This window comes from Cucurbitaria berberidis, assembly GCF_010015615.1.
Source record: "Cucurbitaria berberidis CBS 394.84 unplaced genomic scaffold K460scaffold_2, whole genome shotgun sequence".
Taxonomy (NCBI): domain Eukaryota; kingdom Fungi; phylum Ascomycota; class Dothideomycetes; order Pleosporales; family Cucurbitariaceae; genus Cucurbitaria; species Cucurbitaria berberidis.
Window position 1 is genome coordinate 5,926,732 of NW_024468936.1, and position 16,848 is coordinate 5,943,579.

The following is a 16,848-nucleotide window of genomic DNA, read 5'->3' on the forward strand; positions in this document are numbered from 1 at the left end:
CTTCTGGAGTCATATTCACGTTTAAAATGATATCCTTCATTCGCCTCGTTTCTTTGCTGGGGACCTTCGTGCGTGTCCAAGGTGTTCGCTATCTAGGTCGCGTCAACTCGGCAACCAAGGAGTTGACTTGGTCTGGCACTGGTGTGTCATTCACCTTCTCGGGGACATCAGCATCCATTGGCCTGGCGTCTGTGAGAGGCAACAATAGTGCCGAGTTGATTGTTGATGACGGCGAGCCAACGGTCATCTCGAATGTTGCGGGCATCTCCATCTCAACACCAGCCGGTTTGACTCTAGGAAACCACAGCGTTGTGTTCCGTAAACGCTCCGAGGCTGGCTTTGGCTCCATCTTTATTGGCGACATCACCACCGATGGTGTTTTCGGCCCAGACATTCCTCTCCCAGAGCGCAAAATCGAAGTCATCGGCGACTCTATCACCGTAGGATACGGAATTGGCGGCAAAATACCGTGTACCAACACAGCGGCTCTGGAAGACGTCACGAAGACCTATGGCGTCCTCGCAGCCACGTCGCTCAAGGCTGACTATAGCATCGTCGCCTGGAGCGGCAGAGGCATAATACGCAACTATGTCTCCGCGTCCCCCGACGACAGCCCTATCATGCCCACCCTGTACAGTCGCTGGGGCGCCAACGACGCCAACGGCAGCTACACCTTCCCCTCGACCTGGACACCGGATGCCGTAGTCATCAATCTAGGCACCAACGACTTCGGCTACCTGGGCACTGGAGCAAACGGATCTACATACGCTCTGCGCCCGAAACTTGACCCGCGAACATACACCACTGCCATGGTGCAGTTCGTTCGTAGCATCGAAACACACTACCACAATGCTACCTTCTTCCTCCTGAATTCCCCAATGCTCAATGATGGGTACCCTTCGGCGGCGGACGCGCAGAAAACTACCCAGACCAACGCCCTCAAAGATGCGGTTACGCAACTTAATGGCACGCGTCTGCATTTTATTGACTGGCCTTCGCAAGGAGCGGATGTTGGCTGCGATTATCATCCTACTCCTACAACGCATGCTGCTGAGGCTGTGGTGCTGACTGCAGCTATCCGTACAGCACTAGGGTGGTGAAGTTGCAACATAGAGTGTTCGGTCGAATGCCGTATAAATATATACAGTTCACTTTATTATCCTCAAAAACAATTGTGGCTCAGTTCATTCGCACTACACAAAGTGCCACAAAAATGGCACGCTTACAGACCTGGTATCTCGCAATCCAACGCCAAACGAACCCCAAAGAACCAATAGGTAACATCCATCTCAAAAAGATAAATGAGATGCCCAACGCCAGTAACACCACGTGCTAGTCATACAACATATCAAGATCTCTCTCCCGGCATTCTTTTCCCATATCACATCCGACTAACCTGCACCGGAACACCAGGATGCATATTGAGCAAGTACTGCGGCCCAGGCATGGTCCCTCCTCCGTAGCCATTAACCCGACCCGGACTCCTCTGCTGCTGGCCATCTGCGCCAAATTCCCTATTCTCACCACGCCCATAGTACGGTGCACCATAAGCAGGCGGTGCTCCTCCTGCCCCCAGACTCGTCGAGCTAGTACTCCGGCTCTCTACCATTTTGCCCAACATGAGATCTCGATCGTCGTCAGTTTCGCCTGGTGTTTTCCGGTTTGCTGCCCGCGCATGAGCGGAGCCGCGCCGCCGTATGCAGGTTTGAAGAACGGTGTTGAAGACGAAGACCATGAGGGCTACGGCGGTGTAGCCTAGGATGACGGGGCGCGCTTGAGAAGAGAGATGGAGACCCAGTCCGCCGGTTAGGACGAGGAGGACGAAAGTGACGGATGTGAGTGGGGTGTGGAGACTCGGGATTTTGGCGTGGAGTTTTGAGACTGAAGGGAGGGGGAGAATGCTGATGAGCAGGATGGGGAGAAGGGAAATGAAAGCCGTGATCTGGTGGGGCGAGTTGAATGATTTGGACTATCCCACCATGATTAGCAAGGCTGCGCCAAAACATCTCAGACAGGAGATGATAGATGGGAAAACTTACGCGGTTGTACTGCGCACTCGTAACACCCCCCAGCGCGTACGCAACGAGCAGGAACGCCATGACCACGACCGACACGCCAATGTGAATCTTGATGTTTTTGAAGAATCCAGCAAAGATGACGTTCAGTGGCCATATGAGAAATAGGGCCAGACACCCGACAATCGCATGCGCAAGATTCGCTCGATCATGGTCCCGCACCATTTCCCCTCCAATCCGCACACCACTCACTGCACTTTTACTCGGTACTCGGCCCTCGCCCGTCGCGGCTACCATATCCATGGTAAAGTGGCCGTAGCGAATGTGCCGCTTGAGGCCTGCGGACGGGGAATCGGAGTACAATCTGTTTCCATGACCGAAAGCGTAGATCATAGGGTGAGCATCGGTTTTGGTGTCGAGGAAGCCATTGGGCCAGACGCGGCAGTTGCGGCAACGCGCGTGCAGGATGAGCATCGAGTCGTTGATCTGGGTGCCAGGGAGTATTTCGACCGCAACGTTTGGCGAAAAGGTTGGTTCGGAGGCTTTGGAGCCGAGACGTGGGGAAATTGTTACGTCTGGAAGGTATTAGCAGTTGTATTCGTCTTATTAAGTTTGTGAGGAGGCTGCTGAGCGTTTTGTACGTACTGTTACCATCAGCGTCTGGATACATGATAAACATCAAGCTATTCTCCATCTTCGCTCCAAAGCCCACACCAACCCAAGAGTATGCTGGGCTGGTGAAGTATATGAAAACATCACTTGAATCGTTTGCGATGTTGACTGAGAATTGGGTTTCTGTTTCGGAGAGAAAGAACGTCGATGCGGCTGTAGCATTAGTGTTTTGGGCCGCGATGAGCACTGGGAAGACTACAAGCAGATATTAGAAAGAAACTCTAGAATACAGCTGGCCTAAAAAAATGATGTGAGATTACAGCGTGGTGAAGACTTACAAGCTACCAGCGCAGCCAGGGCGCCAAAGCGTGCGCGCAGACTCAACATGACGACGCAGCGCGTGCCAAACTTCAGTAATCGAGCAGAGAAAGAGGCAAGAACAGGAACAGCAGGAGTAACAAGAACAACAACAAAACAACAGCAACACGTCAACGACAGTACCACAGCTTTACCACAGCGTCCTGCGGCGCTATCCACACCTTATACCTACCTGCACCACATCACCGCCAACACACAACCCTCACTTCAGCATGAAACAAGCCCCAACCCAGTCGCCGTAGATGAACCAGCCAGCGCTTCCGAGCAGACGACTGTTCGTTTCGGCCTTGCATGTCTCACGGCAGCAACACATGTGTGCATCCTACCAATAAGCACGCCTGCTCAACTCGTGTACCGCAAAAGGTGGGCGCTTAATCGTCAGTCAGGGGTTTCACAATGCGTAACGAGGCGCCAACCACAGACGTGCCAACTATTATAATATAAAGATGCGCTTTAGCGCTGTTCATGCGGATTAGCGGGGCCCTGGGATGGGATGCTGCTTATTTTTAGCAGGCGCAAGAGGTAAAAGGGTCGATAGATGCAGCTGCAGCAGTCAGCCTCGTCGACATTGTAAGCATATTGCTGGGGGAAGATTGTCAGTGGGGCAAAAGGGCGGCGGGGTAATTATCGCAACCACTGAACTCTTGGTCTGATCGGGGAGGGTTGCCCTTGCTTGCTTTTGATTGCTGCCTGCTTTGGGAACCTGCATGCACTGCCATTGCCAAATCGGCAACGTTAACTTATTGAGTGTTACTATTCGTGATCAAGTCCAGTTAACAGGTCTACGCAAAAAGAAATGCATCCGCTGAAAAGAAAACTATGTACCTCCCATCGCGAGTCCTCAGTGCAGGCCCCTTCACCCGGTCTGTGAGCCAGTCCTAATTGAGAACCCGAAAAACATCGAACCTGAGAAAGAGACAAAGGAGACAATAAAATGCACGCCACTTCTTGCTCGCTCCGGTTATGCTAGTCATAGTCATTAAGTCATAAGGGCATGCAGCGTACCAAACGTTGGCCGTGTCCTCGTCGCAAACCATGAGCTCATAGCGAACCACCCATTCGGTATCATATCGAGACCTTTCCCGACAAACGCACGAAGAGACAGGGCGCTTGGGGTTGTTTGACGTCCAGAGACATTCGCTGAGTGCTGGTCCAAGTGAACAGTCCGCTCGCCGAGACAGACGGACCCGCCTATGCCAGATATGAGATGATCAATCTGAGACCCGTTGCTAGAACCTCGAGTCCCTTGGGGCTAGCGTATTGGTGGAACCTCTCGAGGGTGGTCATCAAATGTCCCCGGATCTAGCGGTACCGGCTGCGACGGCTGTCAAAGGAGACCTCGTGCTCGTAGAAGCGCTCATCGTAGCCTGGCGGGCGGGAATCGTGAATAGATTTGCGCTCAATCTCAATCTCACGGATGCGGCTCTTGCGTTTGCGGCGGATGTCGTCTGAAATCTCAACAAGGTGCAGAACGTCCTCCTGTTCGCGCATCAGCAGGATCCCTTGCCCGGACCGAGGTAGTGGACTTACATATCGTAGATACTCCATCACGTAGAAGAAGTCATCCGTCTCCTCGCAGGAATAGCCCATAGAGTCGATGGCTTCCCTGATCACCAGATCTTTGGTGATCTCCGTCCACATATCTTTCTTCTTTTGCTTGATCTGGTTGCTTAAGTCAGTGGCACGTTCATCCTCACCGCTGATAAACTTCGATCGTCGAACGCCATTATAACGCTGCCAGGTAATCTCTTGAGCCCCACCGCCAATACCATCCATGCGCACGCGGTTGGTCCCTGGGGGAACGTCGATAATAGACCAATCTTTGGTAGCTCCATTCCACGCCTCGCCAGGGTAACCACGCTCAAGTGCTTTGCGGTTGTAGTATTCGGCTTCAAGATCAAATTCAGAGTCATACACAGGCGCAGTATGACTCCGCCTGGGTGGACTAAATGATCGCTCACGCTGACGTACCTCAAGCTCGCCGCCCCTGTCACGGTTGAGGTTGATATCAATGTCAAGCTCCTCAAAGTCTCCCCTCCCGCGTCCTCGGCTACGGCTCCTGGATGCTTGTTAGGCAAGTATGATGAGGCAAATGCTCTACTTACTCTCTTCGATTGATCTCAATCTCAAGCGTCTCATTACGAGGCGGAGATGGAGGCGCTGGTGGCGGAGGTGGTGATGGAGTACGGACCCTGATGACTCCTGTAAAGTTATTAGTATCGAACACTTTGTTGCTTAGGGTTGCATTGCCGACTGACCATGGTCGATATGTCGGTGATGGGTAATAATCTCCTGGATGATGGGCGGGCGAATCTCTGGCTCGGGTGCAGGAGCTGGCGGCGGGGGAGGCGGAGAAGGAGATGGTGACGGCGCCCGCTCTTCTTTACGCCTAATAATGATCTCGTCTCGGATGACCTCACGAGAGTTGGAGGGTGGTGAGGCATCGCGAGGACGGCGGATGACGAATTCTTCTCGCTCGCGCGCAACCAGATCGCCTCGTGAGCGTGATGGGGCTGGAAGGCTCCTGTCTCGGCCCCTAATCGTCAAGGAGCTTCTTTCTCTGCTAGAGTCCCTGCCTTCACGACTGAATTCTCGGCGGTTTGCGCGCAGCTCAAAGTTACCATCTCGCTCTTGGAAACGGATAGAGCCCCTCTCAGCCGAGACATCGCGGCCGTTGCGACTGACCTCGCTATGGGAGGCCCGGATGTCGATGCCGTCGGCTCCGCCTCGGCCTCGGAAGCGTACATCATCGCGCTCAGTGGCTGGCGCTGGGCGGCCAGCAGGGGGCCCGTCACCACGGCGGAAGACGATGTCGTCTCGCTCGACTTCTCGAAACTCGGGCTGTCTGGGCCTGGACTGCTCGCGGCGCCTGATGGTGATGTCCGTTTCATCCGCGTCGACCTCGCGCGGACGGCGGCCTACAGGACCGTCGCTACGACGTATGGTGATGTCGTCTCGCTCCACCTCTCGCACACTAGATGGAGGGGGAGGAGGGCGGGCGCTGCGCACGGAGCGGGTGTCGTCGAACGTGTGTGCGCTGCGGGGTCCTCTGGCGAACTCATCCTCTCGCGAGCGAACAACCATTTGGCCCGCAGTTGGGCGGCTGTAGTCATCATGGAAGAAGTCGGGGGCACTGCGGCGGGGGTCACTGCCTCGACGGAGCTCGACATCAAGCTCGTCGTAGTTACGCTCACTGCGGTTGCCATTGCGATAGAAGTCGCGCTCACGCTCCTCGTAGAGCTCTGCAGTCGGGTAGCGTCGCGACATGGTTGCCAGTGGCCGGTAAGCGACAGGGTGGGTGAGGCACAAGCAACGGCGGGGCAACGAGGGGGGGTTGGAGGGGGAGAGGATCGGCCGCAGTAGAGGGAGGGGGGCGGCGTAATGTATTTGTTGTGAGCACGAGCAGGAGAGTAGAGTAGGAGAAGAAAAGGATAATAATCCGGGTAGAAGAAGGACAGACGGCGCCGTGGCCTGACGTTATCGAGAGAGGGCCCGCCCTGTTGACTCCCCCGGTGTGTGTGTGTGGTGGGGTTGTCAGTCAGGACCTTGGTTGGGCATGCCTCAATGCCTGTCGCACTCGCGGGCTGCGACCCATGACGTAGTGTGATGAACGGCTTAGCACACCACAACTGCCAGCATGATCACCAGCCTTCATTCGCCCAATTGCTGCTCTCAGCCTGCTGCAACCTCCGTCCCCGGCTCGCACCAGCAACTGCTTCGCGGCCTGCCCCGACGACCGGTCAAGTGCAGAGCGGTACGGCTGTCTGTCAGTGTGTGTCCCAATCTGTCATCCGCCGCATCAAGCACCGTCGAACAGGATTTATTCAAGAAGCGACCTTGGACTCGAGCATTTCAGAGCATGTAGCTAGCCTTGGGGTCTGGTATATGATGAGAGCCACACAGTACCATCCAGCTAGAGATTGACTGCTGCAGGGCGTCAGGCACTATACCACAGCGACCAGCTACCCGACGCTACGCCAGCCTCCTCGAAAGCCTAATCCATGGATTCATCTCGGGCATTTTGACCTGAAACGGAGTCTGGTTTGCCCAAGAAGTGTAGCTCTCCCGTCTCCTCAGTTTTTGCGCCTTTGCGGATCCTACCCAACAACGTGTCGCGGGAAGTGCGAGGCGACCCGTTCGTGTACCATACATATTACATTGACTTTGCCACCATCTAATACTCTGTACTGATAATTAAATCAACAAAGACTTCCTTCTTTCTTCCTGCCCAGCACCAAGCCTTGTGACTTGCCCTCGTTCAGGCTTCTCGCCCTGGCCATTTCTCCGTCGTCTGCAAGATGACGTCAATCCGAACAATGCCGTCGAGACATCCAATCGGGACATGCTGCCTTGTTGATTTCCCAATAATGACTGGCTATCAACCGACAGCATGTTGGACTTTGCGCTAGTTCTACAGACGTGCATATTCACCTCACGCAAGAGATATACGGGCTTCGATTTGAGTTGAAGGGGAATGCCCTTGCTATCAATATACCCCTCGAGGGGTCTGGGAGGATCCGACATACATAGAATTCTGAGTGTGTACAAAGATACTCGACAACTCCAACGCCCAAAATGTATACTATGCATCTCACACCTCCGCTATACACATCGCAATCTACCATTCCTCTCACCCCCTCTCCTCCCTCCCATCAAGCCAACTCGTACAATTCACACACCGCTTCGCCTTCTCACTAATATATTTCCTGCAAAACTTGCACTTGACCTGCTTCTTCACAATATTATCCCCACTACCCCTACTATACCCCAACGCAATGACCCAAAGCGCCAGCGCAATCGCAATGAACCGCACAACCTTGTCCAGAAAGCTGCCATACGCGAACACGACCGCGCCGTCTGACAAGGCTTGTTCAATGGTATTGTACCCGTTGGATATGGTGCCGTTGTATGTAGGACCGTGTTTGAGGATGGCAAACTTCTCGTCGAGGTTGCGGGCGAGGAACGGCAGGAGCGAGATGATGGGGAGGATAATGTCGCTGACGAGCGAGTTTGCGCACGCTGTGAAGGCGGCTGCGAGGCTGTACAGAGTCCATCAGTATACTGAGAGGGTTGAAGGGAGAGTGACTGACATGAGGCCTACGGCTATTTCAAGCACGTTGTCGCGCAGCGCGAAGTTGCTGAAGCTGTCCCATGCTGTTGTTGTCTTTTTGCGCACGCCCTGCTCGGCGTCTCGTAGAATCTCCTCGGTATGTTCATCCAGGCGAGGCATCTTAGTTATTTACAATGGGGAGTCTTGTTGGTCGGGAGTGCATCGACGTGTAAACAAGAACACAGAGCAGCTACCTGACCCGTCGCGTAGCCCGATCGACGTCATCCCAACACGCGTGCTGCTTCCGCCAATCACATTATTTGAGAGGATCCAATGCAAGAATAGACAGTATCAAAAGCCCAATTCGATAACTTATCATATCTCATGTACATACGTGACGGGACAGATCACCCTAATTCAAAAACTAATGCCTTATGGCCAAACTCCATACCAAGCCAGCAATGCCCACCAACGCCGCGATCCAGGGTATAGTAGTATAGTATTATGATCCAATACCGATCTCATAACCAAGTAACACCTCCGTTGAGGCTCCTTCCCAGCCTCTGGTCCCGCCTGTAGAAATCATAAAATTGCAGGCAGGGTCCAGGTACAACTGCGAAATAACGCCAGTACGGTGACCTGGTACGATTAAAAATGGCACAGCCGCACCGCCTTTAGCGCCTGGATCTTGCTGAGTTAGATCGTAAAGTCGAAGAATGTCGTAAGACGCGCTAGATCGATTAGTGTGTTGAAACCCTTGGGGAGACGGGAGGACATACCATATAAGATGCTTGCCGTTTGGCATGGTCCGCACTGCACTCACTGCTCCACTAACGCTCGGAAATCTAAAGGTTCTCCTCGGTTCCCTTAGGCCTTTGTGTAAGCTGTACTCGTCCACCGTACCGTTTCTCCTACCGGCGTATATAAAGTTGCCGTCCGGTGACCAGCACGCATTCATACACCAAGGTGGTGTGTTACGCGACGGCGTAATGCGTGCAACTGGGTTTGGTTGTCGGCGATCCCAGATCCGTAGTGTGCCATCGATGGAAGCATCCACAAATGTTGTTTCGGAAGACGCAGGTTGCTCAGTTTGCTCTGCCGAACTGTTCATAACAGGGCCGATTTCCTCTGCATGTGGCAGACCATTGACAGTACCACTCGACTGTGAGTCTGTCGTCCCGTTGGCTAAAGTTTGTGCCTGTGCAGCTGCAGGAGGCTCTTTTAGGGTTTCGCCCGCCTGCTCCTGTGGAGCCTGCACTGGGCCGCCCATGTCCATCATATCAAGGTCGCCATTTGCGTCCTCATCCGCTTGCTGAATGCCATTTGCGATTGCTCTTGAGAACTCGTCATCGTCATCCCCAAATGAAGGGAGAGCCGACGATGGATTGTTCTCTTGTGCATCACCAAACAGGGAGTCTTTGTCGCCAAACAACGAATCGTCTGGTGAACCCGGCGCGTCCTCGTTGCTATCTTCTTTTACTTGCGCAGGCCGTGTAGTTAAGTCGACACCGTTCGCAAGATTGCCATTAGCCCGTGGTCGAGCTGCATTGTTGGAAGAGAAAGTCCCGTTGGACGAGGGTAGGGTTTGTGTATCCTGAGGAATGGGCAGAGTCGACAGTGGTCGTTGCTCGATAGCGGAGATCTGGCTACCACTTGTTTCAAACTTTCTCTTCACCTGACCAGTGTTGAGATCCCAGTCATTGATCGTCTTGTCCCAACTGCCGCTCAATACGGATGTCTCGTCCTGCGACAGTGTCAAGACTGACACAGCCGAGGTATGATTTCGCAAGGTGTGTATTCGCTTCCCTTCCTCATGGCGCACCGACTGTAGATTGATACCTCCAGAATCTAGTCCCGATAGTAGCCACAGCGCCTGATGGTGGACAGCGAGCGAGTATACTGGAGACAAATTCTCCGACATACCCGAGCTGTCTTCATTCTCCCAGTAAGAGAGAAGGACGCCTGCCTTCGTAACTGAATCGACAAAAGGGTGTCTTTGCGCCACCGTGAGAGCAAGCTTCCCATTGGCAGTGTCTACCCAGTTGAACTTCCTTATGTATCCATCTGCGCCTCCGCTAAATACCCATCGCATGTCCGGCGTGGATGTAATCGAATTGATTGACGTGCTGTGTGGAGCGGCTATCGTGGGTATAATATCGTAGACGGGCGCATTCAAGGCCTCTTGGCGCACGCTTGGGCGGAAGGGCAGATTGCCCAAGACACCAGACGCTGCCGCTCGAGGGCTTGGAGATGTGAGAATGACGGCGGGGTTTGCGTCTGCAGGGCCAGGCGTCCCGCCGTTGGGGAGATTATTTCGTGGCCGTTGCGAGGGACTGTCCGCTTCGTCCTGATCCTGATCCTGATCCTGGTCCTCGTCGTCGTTGTCCCCTTCTGCGTCGTCATCGTCATTGTCACCTTCGTCTGCATCGTCGCCCTCTTCCTCCTCATCTACTTCCATAGCATCGGCTTCCTCTGCCTCGTCTTCCTCCTCGGCGGAGCCTGCGCGGCGCGGTTAGTATGGGATCTGCTCACAATGGGAGCGATTACTGACTGGCCCCATTCTCGTAGTCGTCCTCTTCGTTCATGCTGCTCCCATAAGTCTAGTGGCACATACGGAATAGAGTCCGAGGAAATTAAAGGATAGTCTTCGACATGTTCACAAGGTATAGGCTATGCTACGAAGTCGCGGTTAGGCGTGACGACTACGGATGAGGCTCGGCTGCGCGTCATCCCTTCCGGGAGCCACTGGATAAGCGAAGAACACCAGAACGACCTCTAATCTCCCCTTTTATGCTTCAAGCACTCAGTTGAATTGGAAAGTCATATACGGAAATGAGGGAGTGCGCTAATCTGATGGATACATTTGAAAATGGGGTGTTAGAGGTCTTGGACTCTGTGTCACTCTCAACTAATGGCGCAATGCAGGGTATTCGTCGCTGATGCGCTTTCTTGCAGGTCTCTCATCTAGAACGATTGAAGATTCGTGGTAATTGAAGGCAAGGACAAACACTGCTTGCAGGAGTAGGCCTACTTCGTAAGTGTCGTTTCATTCACTGCCATAGCCGCACTGCCAATCAATTAGTCGACATCTCCGGCTTCAACAAACACCCAAGTTCATCTGCTAGCTTCATGCATCGCTGCAAACCCACTACGAATTCAACAGAATTTATCGTTACTAGATTGTTAGTACCAACATCATCTCTAACTAGCTATAGTTACTAAACGGTCAATAACTGCATAGATGATATGGGCATGCATTTCTCTGGCGCGAACGGCTGAGGTCTTCTCCCTTATGGGTTTCTCGCAACTATTCTTTTAATTGTCTCCCTTGCTATCTTGCTCTTTTGTTTTTATAGCTCTACTTACTGAGTAATAGTACAAATACCTTGACTACTCCATGCGAGGTTGGAAGTGTCAAAACTTGTTTTTGCATGACTGCTCCAAACCCCGGTAGACGTTAGCGTGGAACATTTCACAATAGGTTTCTTTCATACATGGTGGGATCTCTTCTTAGTTCAAGTAAAATGGTCAACTCCACTGGCCGCTTTCATAACAGGGTCAGATCCAGTCCTCTCTAGCTAAGTCAAGTGAAGCGAGTCTTCTCAGTCATTATGGTTCTTCACTTGTCTGTCAGATCGTTTGTCATGTCGGGGCGCACCTTCCGTGAATGGCGGATTACGTGATTGTTTGTTTGCGCTTCACTGCGAGCTTTTGGCACGCAAGCCACGTAACAACAATATATTCACGCGTATCTTTCGTTTCCTATTCTAACAAACTTGAGTCACACACTGAGCCATCAGGCAAACATGCCACGGGGCGCTCGCAAAAGACCCAATCAGCGAGGAGGCCGCAGCACGGCTACCCACAGAGACAACACGTTCGCAAGCTTGGCCGGTGCGGAGCAAGATGGTAAGTCTTCATGTTTCGCAATCAGCACGAGAGAGACATTGCCTATGCGTTGCCTCCAACGGGTCGTACCCAACTCCCATCTTTACGTCTTTCAACCTCATTTCTCCCTCAATCTCAATGCGCCTCGCTCACCACACTACAGACGGCGAGGTCAACGCTCACCTCCGCGAGCGGTTCAGTGACGCTCCCTTCTTCAACAACAGCTCAATACCTGACGACAACGTTCCTAAGTCGGGACCGTCACGCATGAATAATGATATCCGCGAGTATTTCCAGCCCTTAAAGAAGCCTGTTAAAGGTGACACATGGCTCCACAAGCCGGAGATCCCGAGTCCTGCAGAGGTTCTACGCGAAAAGCCCGTTACCTTCACCGAGCCTAATACACTCATCGAGTTGGATGAGAGCATTCGTCCCCACAAGGTTGACGGGCCGTATGAAAACAATGAAGATTACTTGCGCACCAAATATGAGCTTCTGCGCGAGGACGCTATCCGACCACTTCGTGAAGCACTCGATGAGGTTCGTGCCCATCCATTCAAATACGAAGCCGAGTATACAAATCAGAGTATCGGCATATATGATCCTGTGTACATCACTTCCCTCGTCTTTTCACCTCGAGGCCTAGCAACACGTGTTGCTTTCTCTCTTAGTCGCGTCCAAAAGCAAATCAGGTAAGTGATCACGCAGCCGAACCATGTCAGTCTGCACCTGTTTACCAATATCAGATGGGAGCAGTCCAAGAGACTCATCACTGGCACACTCGTAGCCCTCTCGCCCGTGGACGATGCGTTTCAGACTCAATGTGTGCTCGCCACAATAGCCGCACGACCTCTCTCGGCGCTAGGGCAGAATCCGCCTGAGATCGATCTCTTCTTTGCGCGCCCAGAAGACCAGGAGATTGACCCTATGCGCAAGTGGATAATGGTAGAATGTCGTGCTAGCTTCTTCGAGGCGAGTCGGCATACACTACTAGCCCTTCAGCATTTGATGAGAGAACCGTTCCCAATGTCAAAGTATCTCGTCCACGCTCAGAAGAACGTGGAACCTCCGGCGTACATACGACATAACCCATACGTAAATCTTAGCTCTCTCGTGAGTCTGGAGGAGAGCACGGATTTCGAGAACGTCAACGTTCTGGAAGACTGGCCGTCTACATCGTCGCACTCGCTGGATAAATCCCAAAGTAAGGCACTCAAACGCATGCTCACAAGCGAATTGGCCATCGTTCAAGGCCCTCCTGGTACCGGGAAGACATTTGTTTCCGTTGTTGAATTGCAAATTGCCTGCGATAACCTGCGTAGAGACGATGCACCGATCATTGTCACGGCACAGACCAATCACGCCGTGGATCAATTACTTCGACACACCTCGCAGTTCGAGCCCAACTACATTCGATTGGGGGGACGGAGTAAGGATAAGCAAATCAAGACGAGGACGCTTTGGGAAGTGAGGTCAAATGTGCCTCAACAGAAGCAGCCAGGAAGCCAGAAGGCGCAGGCTACAATCGCAATGAAGAAGCTAACCAACGAGTGTCAAATGCTTCTCGCACCCTTGGAAGCAAACAAGCCGCCACTTGATCATAAGGTATTGCTGCGCCTCGGACTCCTTACCAAAAATCAAGCAGAATCATTGGAGATGGACTCGCGTTACATCATGGGTATCTCGCCCACTGACAGCCCAGGCATCTTGATGGAGCAATGGCTAGGTAAGTGTATTGCACCATGCACTAGACCGATCGGCCCAGAAGACTATGGATGGGGGTATGAAGAGGAAGACTTCGAAGTCGAACAGCTGAAGGAGCTCGAGGCAGAGGCTGGCACCCAAGATGACGACTTCTCAGAGGCTCTTCCTGGGCCTGTGACATTACTGAGCGACAACTATACGGGAAAAGGAGGCTCGTTACTGACCACCCTCGAGATCCAAGACCTATTGCGCGAGACGGACGATCTGACCATGATCCGGGTCCCGGATCGCGGCGCAGTCTACAACTACTTCATGCGTGAGGTGAAGAAGCTCGTTCTGGTGGAAGTCCGCAAGATTGCGAAAAAGTACAGTGAAAATGTGCTGCAGCGCAAGGTCGGCCTCTGGGAGGAGGACGTGCGTATCCTGCGCGATGCACGTATTATCGGCTGCACTACGACCGGTCTATCTAAGTATCGCGCCTTGCTTTCAGCCCTTCGGCCACGAGTTTGCCTTGTAGAGGAGGCTGCCGAGACGCTTGAAGCCCCGGTTACGGCGGCTTGTTTCCCGAGTCTGGAGCATTTGATACTCGTAAGTAATAGCCACTTGAGAACTACATGTAGGATTTACGCTAACTTTACACTTCTACTAAGGTCGGTGACCATCAACAATTGCGTCCCCATACTCAGGTGAGAGCTTTCGAAGACGAGCCCTACTATCTCAATCTATCCCTGTTCGAGCGACTTGTTTGGAACGACGTAGAGTTCGATACATTAACGCGTCAACGACGCATGATACCGGAGATACGACGACTTCTATACCCCATCTACGAAGATACACTAAGGGACCACGTCAGCGTAAAGGATCCCAGCAACCGCCCGCCTGTTGAGGGGATGGGAGGGAATAACTCGTTCTTCTTTTGTCATGAGTGGCCCGAATCCCGCGACGCGAACATGTCATCCATGAATGCGAGGGAGGCGGACATGATTGTCGGCTTCTTCAACTACCTCGTGCTTAATGGCGTCAACGCCCTGGAGATTACCGTGCTGACCTTCTACAATGGACAACGAAAGACCATTAACAAGAAGCTTCGGGAACACCCAAACTTACGAGCATACCCAGGAATCACGGTCGTTACTGTAGATTCCTATCAGGGCGAAGAAAATTCCATCGTGCTGCTTTCTCTAGTTCGCTCGAACCGGAACCACGCCATTGGGTTTTTGAATTCCGACAACAGGGCATGTGTCGCACTCTCTCGAGCAAAACGTGGCTTCTACATTTTTGGGAATGGAGAGCTTCTAGCTCGTGAGAGTGGTACGTGGGGCGCTGTTATCGACTTAATGTACGGCAACAAGAAGGTAAAGGTTTCGACGGGCCAGGTGCGACGCGTTGGCTATCAGCTCCCGCTCGAATGCAGCAACCATAAACGCAAGACATGGATCGAAGAGCCGGAGGATTTTGACTGCATTCAAGGCGGTTGCGACGTGAAGTGCGACGGCTATCTGCCTTGCGGACATTATTGCCCGTATCGATGTCACCCTTTCGACCACGAAAACATGAACTGTACACAGAGGTGTAGCAAACGCTTGGAATCCTGTGGTCATCCATGTGTTGCGATTTGCTGCGATCCCTGCAAATGCCAGGTCAAGTTTTGCAACAACGGGACAAAGTCTATGTTGAAGCAGATGTCTAACGGCACTACTTCGTCCCGACCGCCACCTTCCACGTCGCGCAATCTGATGCTCGATACCAACTTTCAGGGTCCTATAAACCCAGTGCAGCGCGCGACGACTCCACAAGGATTCGACAGTACGACCGAGCAGTGGGAGGCATATGCGAGTGGAGGTGCCCAGGTTGACGATGCCCAAGTGTTGCAAAAGGTGAGGGAACAAGAAGCTCAGTTTCTCGAGAGTATTCGCAATGCCACACTACCTGCAGGGCCTTCCGCGGGACCTTCGTCCGCGTCTACGAAGCTCATCCAAGTCTCTCCAGAGAAGGCTTCGACTTCAAGAAACACGAAGTTGCTTCTCGATCTTGATCTCGACGAGGCTACTGATGCTCAGCATGAGCAGCAAAGTCGTTTTACGGAGACCTTTTCGTATGCGGAGGCGGCTTCGACAAAGGGCAAAGGAAAAGGTAAGGCGTATGTCAATTTGCTTGACTAGTTCAACGCAAATGAATGATGAAGAAACTGGCCGGCGGGGATGATGGTTCCTCTCAGGGCTGGCGATATGATTTTGACCTTTGACGTACGACCAGTGGCGTTTCACGATATGAGACACAGCCTGACCTTCAACGAGGGCTATCAAAGACAAGTCGATATATTAGCGTCGATGAGAAATAATGAAAGAAGGGTAACTCATAGGCCTCGCCCGGGGTATCTTCAATAGAACACAAGCGTACTCCTCTTTTCTAGCCCCTCTCTTCGGCGGTTGTCCAGTCAGCGCATAACTCACTCTGTCCTTTCTCCATCCATCTTCACCTCGAATAACTCGCCCGCCAACTTCGCAACGTCCCCGCCTAGGCCAGTCAATCCCGCCTTGATACTTTCCACTGTTTCAGGTGTCAGACTGCCCTTTCTCGAGTAGAAATCTACACCCGCAGGCGTGAACAGCGTTTTCGCGAAGTAAGTGACTACAAAGCTGTTTCCTGTTGCCGGCTCGTCGCCATAACCGAGTATCTCCCACTTCGAGGACGCGATCATGAGCCAGCCTTTTCCACGCCAATGATATGCCATGCTCGCGACTTTCGAGTCTCCTACGCCACCGCCTGTACCTTCTTCGGCATCTCCGCTGGAAGACGCGGGTGTGGTGTTCGGTACCTCAAACGGCTTATCAACACCATGTATAGTCTTGATATTGGTTGCACTCAGACTCTGATAGGTCACAACATCGTCGATTTGCAGTGGTGAGGTACCGGCGATGGGTGTGTATGTTATCCGTACGTTGCGCGATTTCTTCCACATTGGCAGCGTCGAGTGCGTTACGTTCCAGGAGCCCTGAAGCCATGATAGCTGGGGTGGAGGGATTGAGGGCGAGGGTTTGGTTGCGGGAAGGGAGGAGGGCGCGCGGAGGGTTGTCATGCCGGAGGATGGGGGTTTGGACGGAGCCACGGAGGGTTGTGGGTTGGGTAACGTTGGCTCCTGTTGCGCGTTGCAAGCTCGAGGTTCAATGTCTGTGTGGTGAGACGTAGGACGAAGGTTAT

At 52.8% G+C, this 16,848-nt stretch overlaps 8 protein-coding genes across 8 annotated transcripts; 3 read left to right on the plus strand and 5 right to left on the minus strand.

Moving 5' to 3' along the window:
• Positions 1-26: 26 nt before the first annotated feature.
• Positions 27-1,100, plus strand: K460DRAFT_404387 (carbohydrate esterase family 2 protein; the record flags this gene model as incomplete). Its single annotated transcript, XM_040936719.1, has 1 exon — positions 27-1,100. One exon carries the CDS (start codon positions 27-29, stop codon positions 1,098-1,100), a length of 1,074 nt encoding a protein of 357 aa, XP_040791706.1.
• Positions 953-3,393, minus strand: K460DRAFT_365053 (iron reductase domain protein). Its single transcript, XM_040933110.1, has 4 exons — positions 2,966-3,393; positions 2,661-2,882; positions 2,040-2,590; positions 953-1,969 (listed from the first exon to the last, which is right to left on the minus strand). The coding sequence occupies exons 1-4, from the start codon at positions 3,012-3,014 to the stop codon at positions 1,382-1,384; spliced, it is 1,410 nt and encodes a 469-aa protein (XP_040791707.1). The 5' UTR covers positions 3,015-3,393; the 3' UTR covers positions 953-1,381.
• On the plus strand, positions 2,838-3,500 carry K460DRAFT_365054 (uncharacterized protein). The gene has a single exon (XM_040933111.1). It carries the CDS (start codon positions 3,013-3,015, stop codon positions 3,442-3,444), a length of 432 nt encoding a protein of 143 aa, XP_040791708.1. The 5' UTR covers positions 2,838-3,012; the 3' UTR covers positions 3,445-3,500.
• Positions 3,501-4,307: 807 nt separating this feature from the next.
• K460DRAFT_404389 (uncharacterized protein) lies at positions 4,308-6,272 on the minus strand (the record flags this gene model as incomplete). Its single annotated transcript, XM_040936720.1, has 4 exons — positions 4,308-4,484; positions 4,536-5,064; positions 5,111-5,207; positions 5,264-6,272. 4 exons carry the CDS (start codon positions 6,270-6,272, stop codon positions 4,308-4,310), a joined length of 1,812 nt encoding a protein of 603 aa, XP_040791709.1.
• A 1,363-nt stretch (positions 6,273-7,635) lies between these two features.
• On the minus strand, positions 7,636-8,235 carry K460DRAFT_276061 (uncharacterized protein; the record flags this gene model as incomplete). Its single annotated transcript, XM_040928087.1, has 2 exons — positions 7,636-8,002; positions 8,096-8,235. The coding sequence occupies 2 exons, from the start codon at positions 8,233-8,235 to the stop codon at positions 7,636-7,638; spliced, it is 507 nt and encodes a 168-aa protein (XP_040791710.1).
• Positions 8,236-8,557: 322 nt separating this feature from the next.
• On the minus strand, positions 8,558-10,640 carry K460DRAFT_375851 (WD40 repeat-like protein; the record flags this gene model as incomplete). Its single annotated transcript, XM_040934814.1, has 3 exons — positions 8,558-8,786; positions 8,835-10,554; positions 10,607-10,640. The coding sequence occupies 3 exons, from the start codon at positions 10,638-10,640 to the stop codon at positions 8,558-8,560; spliced, it is 1,983 nt and encodes a 660-aa protein (XP_040791711.1).
• Positions 10,641-12,081: 1,441 nt separating this feature from the next.
• On the plus strand, positions 12,082-15,809 carry K460DRAFT_277751 (uncharacterized protein; the record flags this gene model as incomplete). The annotated part of the gene is made up of 3 exons (XM_040928203.1): positions 12,082-12,635; positions 12,690-14,235; positions 14,298-15,809. 3 exons carry the CDS (start codon positions 12,082-12,084, stop codon positions 15,807-15,809), a joined length of 3,612 nt encoding a protein of 1,203 aa, XP_040791712.1.
• Positions 15,810-16,096: 287 nt separating this feature from the next.
• K460DRAFT_404393 (uncharacterized protein) lies at positions 16,097-16,726 on the minus strand (the record flags this gene model as incomplete). The annotated part of the gene is made up of 1 exon (XM_040936721.1): positions 16,097-16,726. The coding sequence occupies one exon, from the start codon at positions 16,724-16,726 to the stop codon at positions 16,097-16,099; it is 630 nt and encodes a 209-aa protein (XP_040791713.1).
• Between the last annotated feature and the right edge of the window lie 122 nt (positions 16,727-16,848).

Bases quoted from the DNA above. Each gene is read 5' to 3' on its own strand.
- K460DRAFT_365054 (XM_040933111.1), top strand. From the start codon at position 3,013: ATGACGACGCAGCGCGTGCCAAACTTCAGTAATCGAGCAGAGAAAGAG.
- K460DRAFT_365053 (XM_040933110.1), bottom strand. From the start codon at position 3,014: ATGTTGAGTCTGCGCGCACGCTTTGGCGCCCTGGCTGCGCTGGTAGCT. The intron at 2,883-2,965 runs GTAAGTCTTCAC...ATCTGCTTGTAG, and splicing joins CCTGGCTGCGCTGGTAGCTT to TCTTCCCAGTGCTCATCGCG. The intron at 2,591-2,660 runs GTACGTACAAAA...AATACCTTCCAG, and splicing joins TCCAGACGCTGATGGTAACA to ACGTAACAATTTCCCCACGT.